Raw genomic sequence first — 24,092 nt, 5'->3', positions numbered from 1 at the left:
TTCTTGCGGACCGGCCAATGGGGTGGGGAGGGGAGGTGTTCAAGTTCAGCAGTGCGTGACAGGGAATGAGGAAAGGTGCAGCAGACTCATATCATTTCATATTGCCAAATCATATCGTTTCCTCGTGGCCCGGTAGCAGATGCTTTGCGGCCCGGTGGTTGGGGACCACTGCCTTAAAGTACCTTCCAATAACTTACCCATGACTAATGTCAGGCTCACCAGCTTATAATTTCCTGGCTTATTCCTAGATCCTTTCTTGAACACTGGAATAACATTAACTATCCTCCAATCCTCCAGCACCTCACTCCTGGCTAAAGACATTTTAAGTACCTATGCCAGGCCCCCTGCAATTTCTGCACAAGTTATACAAGGGGTCCTGTCAGGCCCTGGGGATTTATCCACCCTAACCCACAACAAGGCTGCATGCACCTCCTCTTCTGTGATCTGGATAGAATCCATGACCTCACTAATCGAAGTTGGCCTCCATCACTTTGTTAATGATTGAAAGTAGATCAATTAGATGGTAATTAGGCAGATTAGATTTGCCCTACTTTTTTTTTGAATGGAACACATCAGGGCAATTTTCCACATTGTTGAGTAGATGTCGGTATTGTAACAGCTTTGCTGGAGACACAATTAAAACTAGAGCAAGGGTCTTCATTACTACAGCATGTCCCCTCAGTCATTTCGAGTAAAAATAAAACTGAAATCCATCAAGACTGGGAACTGTTGTGGAACCAAGAGATAATGTGAAGAGCAGCAATGATACAACAGAAATGAAAGATGCTTGAGGGGCTGATTATTCCTCTCCTTTCCAGTCATTTCTTCCTTTGTTTCAAGTCACAAGAATCTGATTCTTCCACTTTGAAAGAGGGAAGAGAGAGCAGACTTCATTGGGATGTATAAATACTAATAAGAGAAATACAACAGATTAATTCTGAATGCTGTTTCAGATTAAAATATCATTGCAGGACAAGTACACATAGAAGAAGGAACAAGATCACAAAGCATTTCATTGCAAGGTGCAAGATAAGATTGTCTCCCAGGATAGGCAGCAGAGACATTAGTAGGAACAGTTTAATTACTATCACAAACAAAGTGCTGGAAGAACTCAGTGGGTCAGACATTAGGTATGGAAGGAAGTGCACCATCAGAATTTTGGGTCTGGTTCCTGCTGTGATAGAGTTGCTTGGTTAATATTGACGGTTAAGACAATGGACCAAGTACCTTCCTTATGATAACGTAATTTTGCCTGTATCTGCAACTCTTAAATGAGAATCATCAATAGAAAGATTAAAATTAATAACTAGTTTTAACAAAGTTTTTTTAATAAATTGTGATGAAGTTCCTTTGTAGTACCTCAGCCCGAACTGAGTGAGGAGTCTGAGGGCAATCTCCACAGTCACATATTACATGGCAACTGTTCACCTCGACTGATGGAATTTGCCACTCACTTTGTTTAGAAGCAAAGGGTGCATTCCCTTTACTGTAATAACATTGACAGATTCTGTTCATTTTCAAACTTACTGGGAAACGGTGACGCTTAAGAGCCAAGTTTCTCATTATAATAAAAACTTAGCAGCAGCTGAATCTTACAGCATGGAAAAAAAAACCACACTGAACAGTATTTCCCCAATTTCTCCCATCGTGGGTCGGAACCTGACAAACCAAATCTGAAGCAACAATTCTCTCTTTCCTCTCTGCACTTACCTTCACATGCTTGAGACATAACAAAGCCACAAAAGCAAGCTTCTATTTATCTAAGAAAATGCCCAGAATAAAAATTTAAAATGCCATTCAAATACAGATAAATCTTATATAATTTTACAAGGCTCTGAACTCTTTGAAATTTATTTATTTTCCAGCCGGAGAGTAACTACTGCTGCTGTTTCCAATCTGCACCTTCTCTCAAGGCAACAGAAATAATGTACATCAAATAAGTACCAGATTAAATTATTTTATTCTCATTCTTACAAATCCCTGGACTGGAAAATGCTTTTGGACTTGAAGATACATAGGTGTGATCTGGCAAGAGGTCCATTAATGATAACTAGCCAAAATCCCACTGTTTTGATTTACCTCCTTTGATTTACCAAAACCTATATTTTCTCCTGCAAATGGTTTAAAGGAAAACATCTAAAATTGGGAAAAAAAATGTACTTACCTCTTCACTTTGAGGAGGAGGCTGGTAAAAATGTGGCAATGAGGATCATTTACTTATCATCACAAATTTGAAGACAGACACTACCCTCTTGGCAGTGTGAAGAATCTTGGGGACTGTGTTCATAGGACATTCAAAGCTGCTGCGCAGGTTGACAGTGTTGTTAAGAAGTTGTATGGTGTGTTGGCCTTCATCAACCGCAGTTCAAGAGCCATGAAGTAATGTTACGGCTATATTAAGACCTTAGTTAGTTCCCACTTGGAGTACTATTTTCAGTTCTGGTCACCTCACTACAGGAAGGATGTGGAAAGGAGATTTACAAGGTTGTTCCCTGGATTGGAGAGCTTGCCTATGAGGATAGGTGGAGTGAACTCGGCTTTTTCTTCTTGGAGGAATGGATGATGAGAGGTGACCTGATAGAGGTGAATAAGATGATGAGAGGCATTGATTGTGTGGATAGCCAGAGGCTTTTTCCCAGGGCTGAAATGGCTGATACAAGGGAACATAGTTTTAAGGTGCTTGGAAGTAGGTACAAAGGGGATGTTAGTGGTACATTTTTCCACACAGAGAGTGGTGGGTGTGTGGAATGCATGGCCAGCTACAGTGGTGGAAGTGGATACAAGAGGGTCTTTTAAGAGACTCTTAGATAGGTATATGGAGCTTAGAAAAATAGAGGGCTATGTGGTAGGGAAATTCTAGGCAGTTTCTAGAAGGTTACATGGTTGACACAAATTTCTGGGCCAAAGGGGCTGTAATGCACTGTAGATTTCAATGTTCTATAACAGAGGAGGTTGTTCAGCTTATTCAGTTCACATTAATTCCCAGCAGCACAGCAGAGCAATCCCCTCAGCTCTTCTCTTTTTCTTTATACCCCTGTTACTTACCAACATTAACTGATTAATAAAGCAAGCAGTTTGCAATATTATGGTGTCCTTCAGAGATAATTCTTGAGTTTTGTCAGCAGTTCGCACCAAACAAGTGAGCATTGTCAGGTCTTTGGGGGTAAGGGTTAAGGTGAGGGAAAGGGGGAAAAACTGCTAAAATTTCACATTCACTTCGTCAAAATATTCAGCTACAACACTCAATTCTAAAGGTACAATGGCTTTTTCCCTTATACTCTGGACACCACATTATGGTATGTTAATATTCACTTTAATTAATACTTAGCAGATCAAGTATGTATATTTATAAATTCAGTTACAAGATCTCAAACGCACCAGAAAAGCTTTTCAACATAGGAGAGAATTAAACAAAAATGAACAATTATTTTACAAGGTTCCACTTAGCAATAACAAACATGTAAACCTAAATAGAAAATTACCTTCAACATTGCAAACTCATATGGCTGGTAGCCTTTGAAACTTTCGTGAATAGCTGCCATGGTGTGGGAAGTCTTTTCCCAAAAATGAAGTAATGTTGTCTGAATCAGAAAAAAAAACTTACTGTGAAATAATTGTTAATGCATTCACAACTTATATTTATATGCCAATTACATACACACACACCTGTGAAAGTTACAAATCTTACAGAATTCACATTCACAAGGAGAAACCCTCCTCGTTCAAATATTTGAAACTGACTCATCAACTGAGCAGGTTATTCAAAAATGAGCTTTTATTACATCAATTCTATATTAACTTCACTCTAACCCCCAAAGAATGACAAAATAATAAACTATTGTTAGATTTGAGAGCCAGACTAAATTACATATCATCCTTTGAGTTTCATTTGCAACATTAAATGACTGCAATTGCTTTTATCATCCAAGTCTAAAAAAAGAAGCTCCCACGTCTTTGATCTGAAAGGTCAGCTGTTTCTTTTTCGACAGATGCTGTCTGACCCGCTGACTTCCCAATATTCTTGTTTAATCCAACATCTGCAGGCTTTCTTTATTTGAGTAAAAAACTACACTATTATTTTTGACAATTATCATGAAAGTAATATACTATTTTAAAAATTCACACCAAGCATGTACCCTTACAAAGGGAAACAATGATAACAACACTAACCAAAATAAAGGAGGCTAGAGCAAAAGTGGTAGTTGTGAAGGATAAGACTATCTGGAAAAGCAAATAACAGGACAATGAAAGAACACATGGAATTGTTGTGGCATGAAGAAAAAGCTGATTTTAGGTCAAATGTAACATAAAAGATTAGTGGAAAGACACATTTCATAGAGAAAAAAGCATCCACAGCTGCAACTTCATGGGCATTAAACATGACCTTGTCAGTGCACGTTGAGAAGGGATGTAATGCATTATAAGAGTGCACAGTATTCCAAAGGAACTTGTTAGGGATGTTTTTTCTATCAATTTGATAAATGTGAATACTGGTGAGCAGATAAGAAAGTGGTAGAATGAAACGAGTTGATTTTTAGGATGAGATATCCAATGTGTGCTATCACTTGACTTTGAAAACTGACTTTGAAAAATGACATTTTAAATAATCTACCCTTTGCCGCTGTAGGTAATTGGACAGAAATATCTGAAACAATTTTTTCCAGAGCCAGACTAATAAGGTGCACAAGAAGAAGGGAACATTTAGGTTACAGAGGGATCAGGATCCACCAGTTGAAGATTCATAGAAGGTTGTATGCAAGCACAAATAATCAGGAAAACTAACAGAATGTTATTTCTTATTACTCAGGAGACTAATGACAAAGTACATGAGTGACTTGTGGCATTGATGAAACCACATCTGTAGGACTGTGTACAGTACTGAGTTCCTTACTTAAGTAAAGATGGTGCCAGTAACTGGCAACTCTGCGGATGTTCTCCCGAGCAAACTGCCCTCTACACTATCCTATACCCGAGAAACCCTCCTAAACCTCCAATCTGCTACATCTAGCAAGATCAACAACACCCTGGCGAAGCTACTGACCCAGCTGGAGATCACCGCGCCAGAATTGCTTCTTAAACTCCAGACTGCACCTGGACCCAACCAGTGAGGCCTGGTCTGAGGCCCACCACATTCCCGGAGACCCGCGGTCTGCTACCGTGCTGGAGCGCTTGGAGACATGGCCCATTCCGACCAGCATCTCTCTGGAGCAGACGACCACACAGAAGTGACGTTGGAGACTTCAAGGTACCCCAGACGCTTCCCCAGAGTGACCACCGTAAAGCCCCATTGGTGGGCATCCACAGCTGCTGGAAATGAGGCCTCCACAAGATGAGGGGAGGTGGTATCTGCCTACTGATCAACACTGCGTGGTGCTTGGACACAGTGGTACTGACAAGCTCCTGCAGCCCGGACCTGGAACACCTGTCGGTGAAGTGTCATCCCTACTATCTGCTACGGGAATTCACCTCGGTCATACTGTCAGCGGTCTACACTCCCCCCAAGGCGGACGTGGAGTGTGCTCTGAACATACTTGAGACCAGGTATCCGGAGGCTTTGCTCATTACAGCCGGGGACTTTAACCAGGCCAACCTCAGAAAGGCGCTGCCAAAGTTATACCAACATGTCTCCTGCCCCACTAGAGGCCCGAATATACTTGACCACTGCTACACAGCAGTCAAGGATGCCTACCGTTCCGTCCCATGACATCACTTCAGAAAATCGGACCATCAGGCCGTACTCCTCCTCCCGGCTTACAAACAGAAACTGAAGCGGGAGGTCACGGTGTCAAAAGTAGTGTCGAGCTGGACGGAGGAAATGGATGAGGTCCTCTGTGACTGCTTTGAATCGGTGGACTGGTTAGTATTCATGGATTCAGCAGCTAACCTCGATGAGTATGCCTCAGCTGTCACGGACTTTATTTGGAAATGCACGGAGGACTGTGTGTCTCGCAAGATGATCCGGGTATACCCTAACCGGAAACCTTGGATGAATTATGAGGTCAAGTCCCTTTCGAAGGCTAGAGCTGCGGCTTTTAGGTCCGGGGATACCAGTCGCTACATGGAATCCAGGCGTGAACTCCAGAAAGCCATTAAGGGCGCCAAGATGCAATATCGAGCCAAGTTGGAAGCCCAGGCTAACCAGAGGGATGCCAGTAGACTATGGCAGGGTCTAAATGAGCACTGGGCGCAAAGAAAAGGCTGGGAATACCAATAACTGTGGCGCTGCTCTTCCTGACGAACTTAACGTATTCTACGCAAGATATGAACAGAAGAGGAGCGTCCCGCTCCCTCTGGATGAACTGGACCTGGTGGCATCGAGATTCATCGTCACTGAGGAGGACGTTAGAAGATCCTTCCTGAAGATAAATCCAAGGAAGGCGACGGGCCCAGATGGCGTCCCGGGACGGGTTCTCCGGGCCTGTGCAAGCGAGCTAGCTGGAGTGTTTGCTGACATCTTCAACTGCTCCTCGTGTTTTAAGAAGGCAACGATAATCCCAGTGCCGAAGAAGAGCAAGGTGGCATGCCTGAATGACTATCGACCTGTGGCTCTGACATCAACCACAACCTACCGGTCAATCTTGACACTTTGCAATTTGCCTACTGGAACAACAAGTCAACGGCAGGTGCCATCTCTCTGGCCCTACATTCCTCCTTAGAACACCTGGAAAATAAGGATGCATACGTAAGGCTCCTTTTCATTGACTACAGCTCTGCCTTTAATATCATCATTCCAAATAAATTGATTCCTAAGCTCTGGAACCTGGGTCTTAGCACTCAGATCTGCAGCTGGATCTTCAACTTCCTCACAGACAGGACTCAGACTGTAAAAATAGGGCACAAGCTCTCCTCTACAATCACTCTGAGCACCAGTGCCCCACAAGGCTGTGTACTCAGCTCCCTGCTGTACTCACTGTGCACCCATGATTGTGTAGCCAAGTTTCCATCGAACTCAATATATAAGTTTGCCGATGACACAACAGTTGTAGGCTGTATCTCGGGTAATGATGAGTTTGAGTACAGAGAGGAAATTAAGAACCTGGTGGCATGGTACGAAGACGATAACCTATCCCTCAACGTTAGTAAGACGAAGGAATTGGTTGTTGACTTCAAAAGGAGTAGCGGACCGCACGACCCAATTTACATCGGTGGTGCGCAAGTGGAACAGGTCAAAAGGTTTAAGTTCCTCAGGGTCAATATCACAAATGACCTGACTTGGTTAACCAAGCAGAGTCCACTGCCAAGAAGGCCCACCAGCGCCTTTACTTCCTGAGAAAACTAATGAAATTTGGCTTGTCCCCTAAAACCCTCACTAATTTTTATAGATGCACCGTAGAAAGCATTCTTCTAGGGTGCATCACAACCTGGTATGGAAGTTGTCCTGTCCAAGACTGGAAGAAGCTGCAGAAGATCGTGAGCACGGTGCAGCACATCACACAAACCAATCTTCCATCCTTGGACTCACTTTACACCGCACACTGCCGGAGCAGTGCTGCCATGATAATCAAGGACACAACCCACCCAGCCAACACACTTTTCATCCCTCTTCCCTCCGGGAGAAGGCTCAGGAGCTTGAAGACTCGTACGGCCAGATTTGGGAACAGCTTCTTTCCAACTATGATAAGACTGCTGAACGGATCCTGACCCGGATCTGGGCCGTACCCTCCAAATATCCGGACCTGCCTTTCGGTTTTTTTGTACTACCTTACTTTCCATTTTTCTATTTCTATTTATGACTTATAATTTAAATTTTTAATATTTACTATCGATTTGTAATCCAGGGAGCGGGAAGCACAGAATCAAATATCGCTGTGATGATTGTATGTTCTAGTATCAATTGTTTGGCGACAATAAAGTATAAAGTATGTAATGTTAATGCTTTAAAAGCAGTTCAGAGAAGATTCACTACACTGATACCCAGAATGGGTGGGTTGCCTCAGCTGGGTTTTAATCCCAGAGTTTAGAAAAGCAAGAGAGGACTTGCCAAAAACATGCAAGATTCTGAAGGCTCTTGACAAGGGAAAATGTTTTATCTTGTGGGACTTGGAATGAGGGATCTCTGTTTAGGAATAACGGCTTCATTTCAATCCTAGATGATAGGACTCTCAGATGTATCTGTTACAATTTATGCATTCCTGCCCTCACCCTCTCCCCTCTGACCCAGAGCAAGGAGAGGAATCTCTCTGTCCTTGCATTTTAACCCATCAGCCTCCACATTCAATGAATTGTCTTCCATAGTTTCCACCACTTTCAACATGATGCCATCATCAGAAATGACTTCTTCCCTTTCAGCATTCTAAAAGGTTCATTCTTCCCCCTTACGGTACCTTAGATGGGACCAGGAAATTATTGAAGTGATGGAGGACACTAGCTACTTCAAGGAGTCACGTTAGGATCAAATAAATTCCATGAATGAGAACAGGTGAAAATGATTGGTCCTGCTTATGAATCTTGGGCAAAGAGGTGAGAAAGAAAGATCTTAGAGAAGAGATTGCTCCCTCCATGACATCCTAGTTTGCTCTTTCATCTCACCAACACCATCTCTCTTTCTCATGACACTGTTGGCCAGAAAGAACTGCAAACTACAAATCAGTAACCAGGAGTGAGGCAAGGGTGGTGAAAAAAGACGAAACAGAAGTCTTTGTTGTAGCTATATGGTGACAGGAATGGAAGTGGCCATTTTGTCAGACTATCCTTGCAGCTGCCATTTTGTGAACTCTTTAGTAAACTGATTTGTGCTCTGGGATAACTTGATCAGAGAAGTAGAATGAAGACACAGGAGTTTCTGCTAATCCTGAGGTACTTCTTAGATAAAAAGCTGCTTATTATGTAAAATAGCAGGTTTGCAGAAGGAGCAGCCTGTGATCTGGTCATCTGGTCCAGTATTTGGCTGACCCGGTTGAACTGGTTTGAAACAATCTGAGTTGGATAGAGCAAAACATATTACCTAGGTCACAAGGCTGAAGGGAGAGCCATAAACCAATACTGCTTGTAGTCTTGGGCCACATCCAATGAGAAACTAACACAGGTCAGTCAGATCACCTTGAACTAACAAAAGTGACATCATTGACTGATCTGATAAGGAAAGGAATAAGAATGGAGGATTTTGGGAGCGCAGGCAGAGAACAGCTCTGCGGAGATCAATCATCGCAAAAGTGGTTGAGTCCATATTGAAGACATGGAAACTACACTGGGATCAGGAAGAATGCCTGGCCAGCATTACTTTTCTTGGGTATTACCTTTTTACTTCTTTGACATTTCAAGGAGGATCAGGGAAACCTAGTGGGTATGCACACAGGTATCCAGTTGTGTAAATTTATGTGCTTGTGAACTGAGCCAATAAGGTTCTTGTCAGTAAATGCAGATTCTCTCCGTGCCTCATTAATCATTATTGTTGAGGGAAAATCCTTGTAAGAGAATTGATATCTCTGTGGGAGCTCAAGGATAAATCTCTCCATTGAGTCAGTGGAAGACTCGAGTTGGACCACGTTGGTGAGGTACAAAGAGATCTGGGGCTGGGTAGTTGCCTCTTACTAACCCAGGATTGAGAATTTGGGGACGTCTGCAAGTTTGGAAGATTTTGATTATTTTAATTGGAGGGGACTCCTATAGAAATACGTATTGGGGAAAAGGCCACAATATGGGGAGTATGCTGGTCACACTGGCAGTGAAGGGAAAACTGCTGGGAAAACTCATCAGATACTCAAGGGAAATTGTCAGACAAGGAACTTAAATATTTACAGAAGCCAGTAGCAGTTGCCTGTTTAAATGACGACTAGATGGAATATTGGCAGAAAGTAAAAAGAGAGCAATAAAGATCAGAAAAGGAAAACCTAGAATATCGGAAGAAAGTTAAAATAATATGAGAAAGATCAGAAGAGGAAAACACAGAATATCACAGAAAGCTAAAGCAGAGTGGGACAGATTAGAAAAGGAAATCAAAAGGCTCTACGAGGAGGTAGGAAATCTTAAAGAGAGGGTTCCCTATTTAAAGGAGCAGATGAGTGTGGATTTGAATTTGACGCACATGTACCAATTTCAGTTACAGTATGAAAAGCTGGTTTAGGAAAAGAATAAACAAGAAGCCCGAGTAGCCAAGAATGAAGTGGAGGTTATGAGGAAAAAAATGCAGAGATTTAAGTATATGTTCTGGGTATGACTCTAAACTGTAACCGGTGATGAGGCTCTGATTGGGGACTTTCAGAACTTTGGGGAAAGTGGAGTTACCCTTTAGTCATTCATTGCTCCCAGGGCCACTCTGACCCAGAACGGTAGCACCTGCAAGGGTTCCTGCTCAGGATACGAGCGAAGGCCAATGGTAGATCCGGCAGGTTCAGTAACTGAACTTATGACGGAGAAGGCGGATGACCTAGGACCTCAAATGTCAACGGCTACAGTACAGGTGGATGAACATTTGGGAAGAGAAATGGCGATTTCTTTAGTTCGCCCAATGATAGGCAATAGCAAACCACCATTGCTAGATAATAGGTTTCCTAGAATCTATTTGCTAAGAAAACCATGGTCAAACTCACAAAATCTATCACACAACAACAGCGTCGAAACAATTCTGAAGATGCTTTGCTCGGTATAGTTGATACTGGTCAGCAGGGGATCCCCGACCGTCATCAAGCTACTGCTCATAAAATTCAAGTAACACAAAAGAAAATTATTGCCACTTGGACTGTAAGAACCCTATATCAAGCAGGAAGATTGGACAATGTGATAAATGAAATGGAAAGACTAAAAATTAACATTATGGGAATTAGCGAAGTTTGTTGGATAGGTGCTGGAACATGTCAGAATAGAAATAAAACACTAATTTATTCTTGAGGAACATCCCATTCTAATGGAGTAGGAATTCTTATGGATGAAAACATGGCAAAAAGTGTTTTAGAACATTGGGCAATATCAGAAAGAATGCTCCTTGTTAGATTCAGAGGACAACCATTTGATTTAGCCATTATACAGGTATATGCACCAACAACAGATGGAACAAATGAGGATATAGATAAATTCTATGAAGAGCTTGAACAAGCAAAGAATGGATGCAAATCTCAAGAAGTTGTTATAGTCACGGGAAATCTAAATGCTAAAGAGGGACAAGGTGCTGATGGAAATACCACTAGAAAATTTGGACTAGGGGAGAGAAATGAAAGAGGTGAGAAATGGGTAGAATGGTGCAAGATGAATAATCAGGTCGTTATGAATACCTACTTTAAAAACCATCCAAGACGCTTGTGGACCTGGAAAAGCCCAGGTGATAACACTAGAAATCAAATTGACTTTATTACATTAAACCAAAGATTCAGAAACTCAGTGACTCAATGCAAAACATATCCAGGTGCAGACTGTAATAGTGACCATAACCCAGTAGTATGTCATGTAAAACTAAAACTTAAGAAAAACTGAAGAAGCAAAAACCTGAACAATCCCTTGACTACTTGCGATTAATTAAAGAAGAAAACTTAAGACAAAAATTTACAATTGAAGTAAGGAAGAGATTTCAAAGTCTAGAAACAGAATCTGTTGAAGATGATAGGAATCATGTAGAAACAAAATTCAACTCTCTAAAGGGTGCCTTTGTAGAATCAGCAAAGTCAGTGATTCCTAAAAATGAAAAAAGCACAAGGAATAAATGGATGACAGATGAAATCAAAAATCTAATGGAAGGAAGGAGACGGAAGAAAGCAAATCCTATAGAATATAAGTCCTTAGATAAAAAAGTTAAAAGCTTATGTCAAAAAGCCAAAGAAGAATGGTTAAACCAGGAACGTGAGCAATTAGAAAGAATTCCTGTTACTGATCCAAAAAGGTTGCATCAACAAATCAAGAATATCACTGGTAAAAAGCTCCTCTGTTCTTCAGGTGGATGTTTGAAAGCAATGGAAAAAGATGAGATTATGAACAGATGGACTGAGTATATTCAGGGATTGTTTGAAGACAATCGAGGTGAAAAACCAGAAATTAATAAAAACATTGAAGCTCCAAGTATTTTAAAATCTAAAGTTCGTAATGCAATAAATAAGATGAAGAAAGGAAAGACAGCAGGTGCTGATGAATTAGTAATAGAACAAATTATTGCCCTTGAAGATTATGGAATTGAAAAACTTACTGATTTAATCAATGACATTTATGAGACTGGAATAATATCAGAAGAGATGGAAAGAAATCAGTATTTATCACTCTTCCAAAGAAAGCTGGAGCAATAGAATGTGAATTACATAGGACCATAAGTTTAATGAGTCATATCACCAAGATACTTCTAAGAATTTTGATGACAAGAGCTAAATGTAAGATACAAGCTGAAATAGGTGAAGAACAATGTGGTTTTGTGAAAGACAAAGGTACAAGAAACGCAATACTGATATTAAGGATACTATCAGAACGAGCTATTTAAGTGCAAAGAGATTTGTTTGTTCGTTTTATTGACTACACAAAAGCATTTGATAAAGTGAAGCACAATAAATTATTTGAAATATTACAGAAAACTCTAGATCTAGATTCGAAAAACCTCCGCTTAATCAGAAAGATTGAGAAGTGAGTCGGTTTACAAAAATCAAGAGAGGCATTTGACAAGGGTGTGTTTTCCCCCGATTTATTTAATGTGTACAGTGAAACAATATTACAAAAAAATAAGAGACATCTTGGGTATCAAAGTTGGCCATGAAAACATCAATAATTTCAGATATGCAGATGACACTGTGTTAATTGCAAGTATGGAGGAAGAACTACAAAACTTAATTGATATAATTGTTGAAGAAAGTGTAAAAATGGGTCTATCAATTGCAAAAAGACAGAATGTATGGTGATATCAAAAAAGAAAGAGAATCAATCCTCTCTGCAGGCTGAGAATAAATGAGGAAGACATAAAACAAGTACAGAACTTTTGCTACTTAGGAAGCTGGGTGACATCAGATGGCAGGTGCGACATGGACATCAAAAGAAGAATAGGGATGGCAAAAGACACTTTTACGAGAATAAAGAGTATACTGACCAATACTAAACTAGGCATGACAACCCACCTCAGAGTACTGAAATGTTACATTTATCCAGTTATGTTATATGGCTCAGAATGTTGGACAATATCTAGTAACATGAGGAAACAAATTCAAGTAGCAGAGATGTGATTTTTGAAGAGGATGCAAAGAATATCATGGACGAAATGAATATCTAACAAGGATGTCATGAACAGAGCAAACACAAAAAGAGAAATAATGTGTGAGATCATGAACAGGCAATGAAACTTCATTGGACATGTGATTAGGAAAGAGGAGTTAGAATGCACGGTAATTGTGGGAAAGATTGAAGGGAACAAAACAAAGAGGAAGACAAACACAAATGATGATGGAGACAGCGACCAGAGAACTGGAAATGAATACCAATGAATTGATCCACTTGACCCGACACAGGAGTGTGTGGGCCATGGCAGTCAAAGCTCAAACTGGGCATGGCACCTGATGACGATGATGATGATTTAAGTATGGGTATGAATGTGATACTGAAATCAGCACATAAGAAAAAAAGCAACACTAGAAATCATACAAAGTGTTTAAAGCAGATACAAAAGCAGCAGGGACAACTTGCTGCAGAGATAGGAAGATCTAGAAGAAGGGAGGAGGATGAATACAAAGATCTGGATTGGAGTGATTTAGCAGATAAGTCACCAGACACCGTTATGATGAGGAGCTTCCACCTCACCGAGGTACAACAAAAGAAACTGTTGCTACAGTCTGCAAGATTAACCTCCCTAGTTACTATCAGAGAGGGGGGTGCTGGGACAGGAAATTAAAACCGGAATATAACATAGACTTCCCTCTTCAGGGTACAACAATTAAGGGATATTGCTAAGGATAATCGGGCCTGGGGATGATCCTAGGAAGCTGTTCCAGGCAATTAGGCAATTAGTTACCAGAAAGCAATACACAGTGATGCCAAGGAAAGGAGACTGACTATAATGTGCTTGCATCCAAATATACACTCCACTTTGTATTTTTTAATTTTAAGTGCTTTTTAATTCCCTCATCCAAGTCATTAATATATATTGTAAACAACTGGGGTCCCAGCACTGAGCCTTGCGGTACCCCACTAGTCACTGCCTGCCATTCTGAAAAGGTCCCGTTTATTCCCACTCTTTGCTTCCTGTCTGCTAACCAATTCTCTATCCACATCAATACCTTACCCCCAATACCGTGTGCTTTAAGTTTGCACACTAATCTCCTGTGTGGGACCTTGTCAAAAGCCTTTTGAAAATCCAAATATACCACATCCACTGGTTCTCCCCTATCCACTCTACTAGTTACATCCTCAAAAAATTCTATGAGATTCGTCAGACATGATTTTCCTTTCACAAATCCATGCTGACTTTGTCCGATGATTTCACCGCTTTCCAAATGTGCTGTTATCACATCTATGATAACTGACTCCAGCAGTTTCCCCACCACCGACGTTAGGCTAACATAGATCAGAGAGTGGAGTTACTGAAACCCAAAGGTCCTGAAGAAAGTCTCAGCCCGAAATGTCGACTGTTTACTCTTTTCCATCGATGTTGTTTGACCTGCTGAGATCCTCCAGCATTTTGTATGTTTTGCCTTGGATTTCCAGCATCTTCAGATTTTCTCGTATTTACAAACTTCTGGGACAGGAGTTTAGGGCCTCTTCTTCCATATTTAGTTGGGCAACATCTGACAGTAGCCACATCTTCTGCCAAAAGTTACTTCTATATTCTGAAAAGGCATTACCCCTCTTTATAGGGAGGGCATTTTAGAATCAACATACCCTTATTTGACAAACACTTCCCAGTTAGATCCAATTGCAGTTTATCCTTCACATGGAAACCAAATTGATTAAAATTACAAACAGTTTGGGATCATTATCAAACCATGCACAAAAAGTGGGAGATGAGAGATTAAAAATCTTAAATTGCAAATCAAAATCAGAACAAATTCCTGCATTGAACCTCTCTTGTATGGTGTGCCCATGTCTCTGATCTTTCTGCATTGAGAAGTTCAGCAGGGCACCAGTGTCTCCAGACTCCACCCACTGACTAAACCCTCCAATGTGTTGCCCACTCCATAGAAATACTGGTCTTTATGTCTGATTATATCAAAAGCAAATTTCACAATTTGTACAGCAGTCAGACACTGGAGCTCATTAAATTAGGATACACAGAGAATTAAGCCCAATTCTCAACATGCAGATAATAGTTTAACGCAGATGCAGATTAAAGTTTACATTGGAAAAGAAGACGAGCTGACTAGGCACTTAATTTTTGAATTCAGTATGTTTTCAACATTTTTCTTTGCTATTTGCAGCTCTGCAGTGAAGCATGGGCCACCATATAAACCAGAATCATAGGATTATTAACAACAAGGGTGACCAATTGCTTATGCTCACTCAGTTATAATGCACTATTTACTTTAAAACTGAAATAATGCAAAAGTTCAATAAATTCGAGCTTTAGTATAATTTTTTTGAATTGAACCAGTGAAAATACAAAAAAAAACAAATGGCCTCAGATCAATACGTTCATCTTACCGTAGGTGATTTATTTTTGTCAGTCAGTGATAATGGTAAAATTGGCAAAAGGTATAATAAATAAAAACTACATTATTTTATACATTTTTTTCATTTCATTTCTAAGCAGTCCAATTTATTTGTTGATTGTCCATAAGTAACCAACATAATAAGATTAAGAAGTTTCAAGTTTTTACCTGATAAGTTACTAAAATGTGAGAAAGAAGATTGCAACGACTTGCTCCCAGTAAATCCACTTTCTGGCACACATCATTCTTTAATTTGTCAAAGTGAATCTTCGTAATACGAACTTGGCCTTGGACCTTAAATTATAAAATCATAAATTAGTTAATGATTCAAGACATCTTTGAACAAAAAGCATTAATAAAGATTAAAATAGAAATCATAATATATTTTTAAGCATAGAGCAAACCAGTTTGACCTTGACAAGGTATTTGCATTTAGAAAGGGACCTCACAAAATGTTAAGTCATAAGAGCACAATACTTTGCCTTGTTTAAAAGACTGGCTACGGAGAGGGTCATCTTCTAATTGACCAGCAGGATACTAGAGGGATCAGTCGTGGGACTGCAAAAATATATAATAAATATAGCTTCCTGGATTTTAGCAAGGCTTCTTTGACAAAGTCCTGCTTGGAAGTCTGATCAAGAAAGTTCAGTCGCTTGACATTCAGAATGAAGTAGCAAATTGGATTCAGGGGAGAAGCCAAAGAGTGGTAGTAAATGGTTCTCTAACTGCAGGCCTGTGACTGTGGTTGTGCTACATGGATTGGTGCTGGGTCCACTGTATCTATATCGATGATTTGATGATAACGTGGCAAACGTGGAAGGCGGGGTGGTGAAATAGTGAACAGCGACAAATGTTATCAATGCCTGCAGCGCAATCTGGGCCAGCTGGAAAAGTGAGCTGAAAAATGGTGGATGGAATTTAATGCAGATAAGTGTGAGGACAAACCATAGTACTTACACAGTGAGAGGTAGGGTGCCAAGGGGTGGGGTAGAACAGAGGGATCTAGGAATACAGATCCACAATTCTTTTAAAGTGGCACTGTAGGTAGATAGGGTCATGAAGAGGGCTTTTGGCACACTGGCTTTCATCAATCAGGGAACTGAACACAGGAGTTGAGATGTTGTATAAGATGTTGGCAAGGGTTTATTTGGAGTATTGTGTGCAGTTCTGGTCATCTGCCTACAGGAACAACATCAATAAGATTGAAAGAGTACAGAGAAAATTTGCAAAGATGTTGCTGGACTTGAGGACCTGAGTTATAGGGAAACGCTGAATAGGTTAGGACTGGAGCACAGGAGAATGAGGGTAGATTTGAAAGACATACAAAATTATGAATGCAGGCTTTTCCACCAAGTGGGGCGAGTCTAGAACCAGAGGTCATAGGTTAAGGATGAAAGGTGAAATATTTAAGGAAACCTGAGGGGGGACTTCTGAACTCAGAGGGAGGTGTGAGTGTGGAACAAGCTGCTAGGATCTCCTGATGGCTAGCCATTTTAATTCCACTTCCCAGTCCCACACTGACACGTACAGCCACAGCCTCCTGTACTGCTATACTGAGGCCAGATGCAAGTTAGAGCAGTAACACCTCTGTCATTCTGTCTACTACACTTCCAAATTCGGATCCAATCCAGAACTGGACAAATCCACACATGACCAGAGAATCATAGCGTAATAAGGCACCGCCACATTAAATTTATTCATAATGGCAAAGCAAGTCAGGGAAAATTGTTCCTCATTAAAAAAAAACTCAATTCAAACAAGTTCAAGCTTTTGGGCCTTGAAAACTTCCCTGTGATAAATGCACAAAAGGATGTTCATGACTTGCTAAAAACTGACCGATAAATGTTTGTTTAGTCATAGTCATAGTCATAGTCATAGTCATAGTCATACTTTATTGATCCCGGGGGAAAATGGTTTTCGTTACAGTTGCACCACAAATAATAAATAGTAATAGAAATAGTCATATTAGTCATGGAAATAATAAATAGTAATAGAATAGTAATAGAAAGATAGTAATAAATAGTTAAATAGTAATACGTAAATTATGCCAGTAAATTATGAAATAAGTCCAGGACCAGCCTATCGGCTCAGGGTGTCTGACCCTCCAAGGGAGGAGTTGTAAACTTTGATGGCTACAGGCAGGAATAACTTCCTATGACGCTCAGTGCTGCATCTCGGTGGAATGAGTCTCTGGCTGAATGTACTCCTGTGCCCACCCAGTACATTATGTAGTGGATGGGAGACATTGACCAAGATGGCATGCAACTTAGACAGCATCCTCTTTTCAGACACCACCGTGAGTATTCATAACTTCAAGATACACCATATTTTCTGTCTTGACAATCCAATTCTGCATTCATTAATTTGAGATATTTGGTTACCAATGAAAATTGTGAAAAATCTTTCCTAAATATATTTTGTTTTGGCATCCTGGTCTCATTTTGTTCCCTTCTCTGTCAAATTTATACACAGACTGTGATGGAGATAATGTTAATCACACACGACAGAAGGAATGAAGACTGCAGAATTTCAAAAATCAAAATCCTAATGTGTTGTTTGAACAGACATTGGGGTGGGTGAGGGTGGTATCTGGGGAAAGGAGTGGTGGGTGGGGTAACAAACTTTAATAACGTATCTCCAAAGGCAGTAATTACTTTACAAATAAATAATTATGAACAAATAAATATTTAACAAATCCAAGTGCCTCAACTGTTGCCAGTTTTATAATTAATATCTGGTTCAGGGTAAGGTCAGATCAGCTGACTGGAGGTAGGAACAGTAAGATCCAAATGGTAAGTGTTTATCAGAAATTCCTGAGAAGGTCAAGATAAGAAAATACTTACTCCTCCCATAAATCCATCCTGACCCATAATTTCATCACCACTATTTCTGATCATCCCTACATCCCACAAAGCTGTGAAACATGGCAGCACCTGCCCTCATATAAGAATACCACCATCCCTAGCCATATCATATTGCAAACATTTCCTATTAATCAAGCCCAAAAGAATAGATTGATCAAAGTAAATTCAGCTAAATTTACATGCACAATCTATGCCAAGCAATTAACTTTAAATCACTCTACTTTTATGAGGAGAAACCACTCAGGCACCAGTTTGATGCATTTTATATAAAGTTAGATGAGTAAGTGGGCTGAAGTCTCTGAAGGAGGGAATGCAGTCTGTGAGTCCTGCCTTAAGTTCCACTTAGATTTGGTTTATTATTGTCACACATACTGAAATACAGAGAAAATCTTGTCTTGCATACCATTCACACTAGATCACTTGAGGTAGGCGTAAAAAAATATTTTTTTCTTGGACCTCCAAAGTCTGCTCAGATTCTGATTTAAGTAACTTTACAGCACCAGAGTGATCCAGATTTGAAGCAGAGAGGCACCCTAATAATGGAAAATCACTTAGGTTTTCTGAATTTGACAGAACACATTCAGGCTGTGATAGGTAACTGATCATAATTGGAAATATGTAGATCTGAAATTAATTTCTTGGTGGTAAACCAGTGTGATTCTCAGTTTCAGTTTCTTATCTCAGCCAGGCTCAGTTGGGAGAACTGTGGAGTACATTGTAACTTGATTTCTTTCTTCATTAGCCATCCATCTGTGATATAGAAACATAGAAACATAGAAAATAGGTGCAGGAGTAGGCCATTCGGCCCTTCGAGCCTGCACCGCCATTCAGTATGATCATGGCTGATCATCCAACTCAGAACCCTGTACCAGCCCTCCCTCCATACCCCCAATCCCCTTAGCCACAAGGGCCATATCTAACTCCCTCTTAAATATAGCCAACAACTAAAAGTTCAGAGGGAGAGACATTTGTGATAGCTATATTAAGTCTAAAATAATTTTAAAAACTACACAAGTTATGGAAATAACAAAGAGTATTCACAGGATTATATCGTTGTTTGGTAGATTAGCAGATACACTTACATGAGTTTGAAATACGCTATTTTTGGTGACCCTTATACAAGTAAAAAGGTGAAAATTATCATAAGGCATATCAGGACAAATAATATGACTCATAATATTGAGTAACTCCTGTTTCCAAGATTTAAATAAATCCAGTTAAAAGAAATCCCATCCATCAGATTGATTTATTTTAGCTGCTTCTTTATGAATGTGATCAGCCAAATTAGTTATGTCTTCAACCTTGTCAGGTATGCAAGTACAACACTCCTTGCCTATAACTGCACGTGCTCCCCACTTAACTGCTAAAAGAAGATCCAACACAATTTTGAAGAACTATCTTACGCAGGGTGACTATTACTTTTCCCAAGGCATCAGCAATGTTACTGTTTACCCTTAGTCTCATAGCAGGAAAGTTATACCTAATAACAAGATTCTAAACAATTACATGGAAGAGAAGTACAAGCCCCATTCCCTAAATCATGCCAATTATATTGTATAAATGCTCTAGTTCAGGGTGGTATGTTGGGGCATGATCATCATATATTTATGACTTCCTTGAGAATAATGAATCCTGGGCATAATGTTAATATCACCTTTGCTGAATAGTGATAATGAATTTTGGTTAAGGAAGAGGGCACATGTTTGCTTTGCATCTGCAGGAATGCCGAACATAGGTGAATATTTTGCAGTGTTTGGTATACATCACTGACATACCCAACAACTCAAGGCATTAACAGCATCAGCAAATTCATGTGACGTTTGCAAGTATACATTGTGTGTCACCTCAATTGGTTTGTGAGTGGGGAAAACTGGCAAAACTATAACAACAAATAATATTAGAATAAACTTCATAATGTCCAGTAGCTGTTTATTCTGTTTGACGTTTTCTGGCTCGTTAGTGATTTGCTGACTGTAGCCCAGCAGCGTGGGCACCGAGTCAAAAGTTACTCACACATTAACCACAGCGCTAGTTGTACTCATCGGATACCACTTTACCTTGCTTGCAGTGCTTGGAGGGTATGCACTTACTTTTACCTTCAACTTTCACCGCTGAGTTAGTCTTTCTTGGGGGCTTTGCTGTTGCTTGCTTGGTGAGAGGAGGGTGCTGATGCTTTTTCAAAGTAGGTGGGGGGAGGGAGGGGGTTGATGCTTTGCTGCTGTTTATGCGTGGGAGGGGAGTAGGGGAGGCTTTGGCATTCTAACATTTTTACTGTTGCTCATTCTTTGGGATATCCTTCTTTTTCGTGGATGCCTGCGAAGAACAAGAGCTTCAAGTTGTATATTGTATACATTCTCTGATATCAAGTCGAACTATTGAACCAGTGATAAGGACCTTCTCAGTGAGGTCCCAATGGTTCCTTATGTGGTTTCTTCATCAGGGCCCACTCAACAGGAACCTGGATGCATCTTCCTTCTGTCAGATCACTTCAAGTGGTAGAAACCTGTTGAGAAGACGACTGGACAGCTTGGGTTAATTTCACACAATAGTTAACTAAACTGTCTGCCATAATGTAGATATCAGCCTCTCTGAGATTACGTGCTCCCGGCACTGACATAGAAAGCCCTGTTATCACCTCGGAAGGACTTAGCTTAATTTTCTTAATTACGGTTGCTCTGATGCCACACAAGACCATTGGAAGAGCTGTAAGCCATGGTGTGCCTTCCTCATGATAGTCAGCCACTGTTTAATGATTCCATTCATTTTGTTCAACTTGTCCTGGTGACTCTGGGTGATGTGGACAATGGAAAGACCATTCAATGTTCATCAGTCGACATAATTCCTGACAAACACTCCCAGTGAAATGTGCTCCTCGGTCAGAGTCGACGTGACATGGCAATCCCCATCTAGGAATATGGTCCTTCATCAGTTTTTTGCTGCGTGTGTAGCAGCATCTTTCTTTGTTGGAATAGCTTCTACTCATCTTGAAAATGTGTCCACTATTAACAGCAAGTCTGAGTGTCCTTGACACCTTGTTAAAGTAATGCAGTCCATTGAAGGTGTAAAAATGGATTAGATCGGGCAGGAGCACATAATTGTAATAGATTTTCCACGTTTTCTGGCACATCGTGCATCATGTGCCCTGAAATTTGGATTCCATCAGCATAGGGAGAATCTGCTGATTATACTTTACAAGCCGCTCCGAGCGACCACTTTTCCTGGTTAGAGCGCTGAGCTTGTATCAATCGATATTTTGAGTGTTTGTCTGTGATACAGAACCCAACTTTGTTTCCATAATTTCAGTTGTCGGGTTCTCTGCATTTGTTCTCAGTCCCTGATTGGAGTATGCGCAGGGGCAGTAGAAGCGTTCCTGTGCAAGTCTGGCAAAGAGCTTTCAAAAGCAGGAAGTTTTTCCAATGGGAGTGCTTGATTGGAGCACAGTACAGATGCAGCAGAAGCATTCCTGACAAGTCCAGCAAAGAGCTTTGAATACCCAGTCCCCATAAATGCGGGGTACTGTCTACTGGAGCGGTCTGAGTTGAAGTGGTTTCAGTCAGAGAGGTGAGGCTTCAGCTCAGCAGGGCTTCGATGAGAATAGGCAGAAGCGAGGCATGTAGGCAAGTTCATTCCTTATTTCTTTTTTCTTACTTAATTCTTGAGAGAATGGGGGTATGTCTACAGGGCCAGTGTTCTGTTCTGGGTGTCAGACGTGGGATTTCCGAGAGGCTACCAGACATCTGCACCAGGTGCATCGAGATGCAGCTCCTTAGAGAACGTGTTAGGCAACTGGAACGGCAGTTCAATGACCTTCGGCTTGTTAGGGAAAGTGACACAGTGATAGACAGGAGATACAGGGAGGTGGTCATCCCAAGGCAGACAAATGGGCGACTGTCAGGAGACAGAAGGGAAAACATCAGATAGTGGAAAGCACCCATGTCCCCCTCAACATTAAGTACTCCATTTTGAGTACTGTTTGGGGGGGAGGGGGGTAAAACAACCTAGGTGGGGGAAGCAATAGTGGCTGACTCTCTGGCACAGAGTCTGGCCCTGTGACTCAGAAGGGTACGAAACTGAAGAGGATGGTAGCAGCAGTAAGGGACTCTATAGTCAGGGGGACAGATAGGTGATTCTGTGGACGCAAAAAAGAAACACGGTTGGTAGTTTGCCTCCCAGGTGCCAGGATCTGCAATGTTTCTGAATGCGTCCACAATATCCTGAAAAGGGAGGGTGAGCAGCCTGAAGTCGTGGTACATGTTGGTACTAATGCTATAGGGAGCAAAAGGGAGTATGTCCTGAAAACAGATTACAGGGAGCTGGAAGGAAGCTGAGAAGCAGGAGGCTTTCAGTTCTTCACTAAGAGTTACAGGCTTATCCGAGTGCTTAATGGCCCTCTGCAGTTTGTTGAGTGGTTGGGTAATTTCAACATATGAATAGACCCATGCTCTGTTGTATTTGCACAGATCCAGAAATGACTAAATTTGCTGGACTACTGGAGGTGGCTTTTATGGCTATTGGAGGAGGCTTTTGCATGATCCTCAGTGATTTCCCATATACCTTGGGGAAATTTTCTGTCCCAAGTAAATTACTTCTTGTTGTCACAAAACAATGAACATCATGGCCCATGTCACTGATAAACCTGATTCTGAATATTTAACAACTTCTCTATAAAAAAAAATAAAAACAAAATGAAAACACAAGGTAGATGAAGAGAGGAAAGGGTGGCAAGACAATTTCTGAATTGTCTATGCATAATATGTCTAGTTGATCAGGTAACAATTTTTTTAAAAAAGCACCCTGATAAACGTTTTTTTAGAACTTTTGAACTGGGATATTGACTGCTTCTCCTTCCTCAGATGTGACTAACCTAACTGAGTGTATTTGGTGATTTTTGAACAGACTTCAAACATCTGCAGATTTATTGACACCCCTAGATTTGTATGCTAAATATCAAAAATCACCATTAAAGGATCTGTTTTTATATAGACAGTTGAAGAATAAAATATTTATTATTATACAAGCAGGAAATGGATGTTTATTTATTAATTTATTGAGATAAAGCATGGAATAGGTCCATGCAGCTCTTCGAAGTGTGCCACCCAGGAACCCTCAACTTAATCTGAGCCTAATCGTGGAACAATTTACAATGACCTACCAACCGGTACATCTTTGGACTGTGGGAGGAAATCAGAGCACCCGGAGGAAGCCTATGCAGTCACATGGAGAATGTACAAACTCCTTACAGGCAGCAGTGGGAATGCAAGACTTTTTTTTTAAATCAGAGAATTTTCATCATTAAGAATATGCCCACAATTTAAATGTTGATTACAGGCAAGGGTTAATATTTTTAATGTTCTATTTGTATCCCTGAAATCTATGAATTTGATCTGTGCTGATATACTAATTCAAGTTTATTTTAAATAATTTTAATACAGAAATCATTATTATCAGCATAATTAAAAATGTCTGGGACAAAAACTTCAGAACTCCTAAATACTCTTAACGAAGGGAAATTAATTGAAGTAATGTAATTTCAATATTCAAAATTTATTTTGGAAACAACCTTTTGTATACATCCTACACAAGAGAAATATGATCCATCTATGATATCAAATCCTGCAATGACAACGCTCATACATTTTGCATACTACTGCACGTTGGTTGTAATCTTGATATTCCAGTTTTTATGGAC

General features: G+C 40.4%; 1 protein-coding gene across 7 annotated transcripts in view; it reads right to left on the bottom strand.

Annotated features, from left to right (window-relative positions):
• ica1 (islet cell autoantigen 1) overlaps positions 1-24,092 on the bottom strand; it is a 119,695-nt gene that overhangs the window by 59,647 nt on the left and 35,956 nt on the right. For all 7 annotated transcript variants that reach the window (XR_010017409.1, XM_063043800.1, XM_063043799.1 and 4 more), the window contains exons 7-8: positions 15,708-15,833; positions 3,483-3,581 (exon numbers count right to left, since the gene is read on the bottom strand). Coding sequence is in view for 6 of the 7 variants with exons in the window: in XM_063043800.1 (XP_062899870.1) it covers positions 3,483-3,581; positions 15,708-15,833 (225 nt within the window). In the remaining variant the exon portion in view is untranslated. The remainder of the gene's footprint in view (positions 1-3,482; positions 3,582-15,707; positions 15,834-24,092) is intronic.

The sequence above is a fragment of the Mobula hypostoma genome, chromosome 3, assembly GCF_963921235.1.
Source record: "Mobula hypostoma chromosome 3, sMobHyp1.1, whole genome shotgun sequence".
Lineage (NCBI taxonomy): Eukaryota > Metazoa > Chordata > Chondrichthyes > Myliobatiformes > Myliobatidae > Mobula > Mobula hypostoma.
This window is presented reverse-complemented; position numbering and strand designations above follow the sequence as displayed.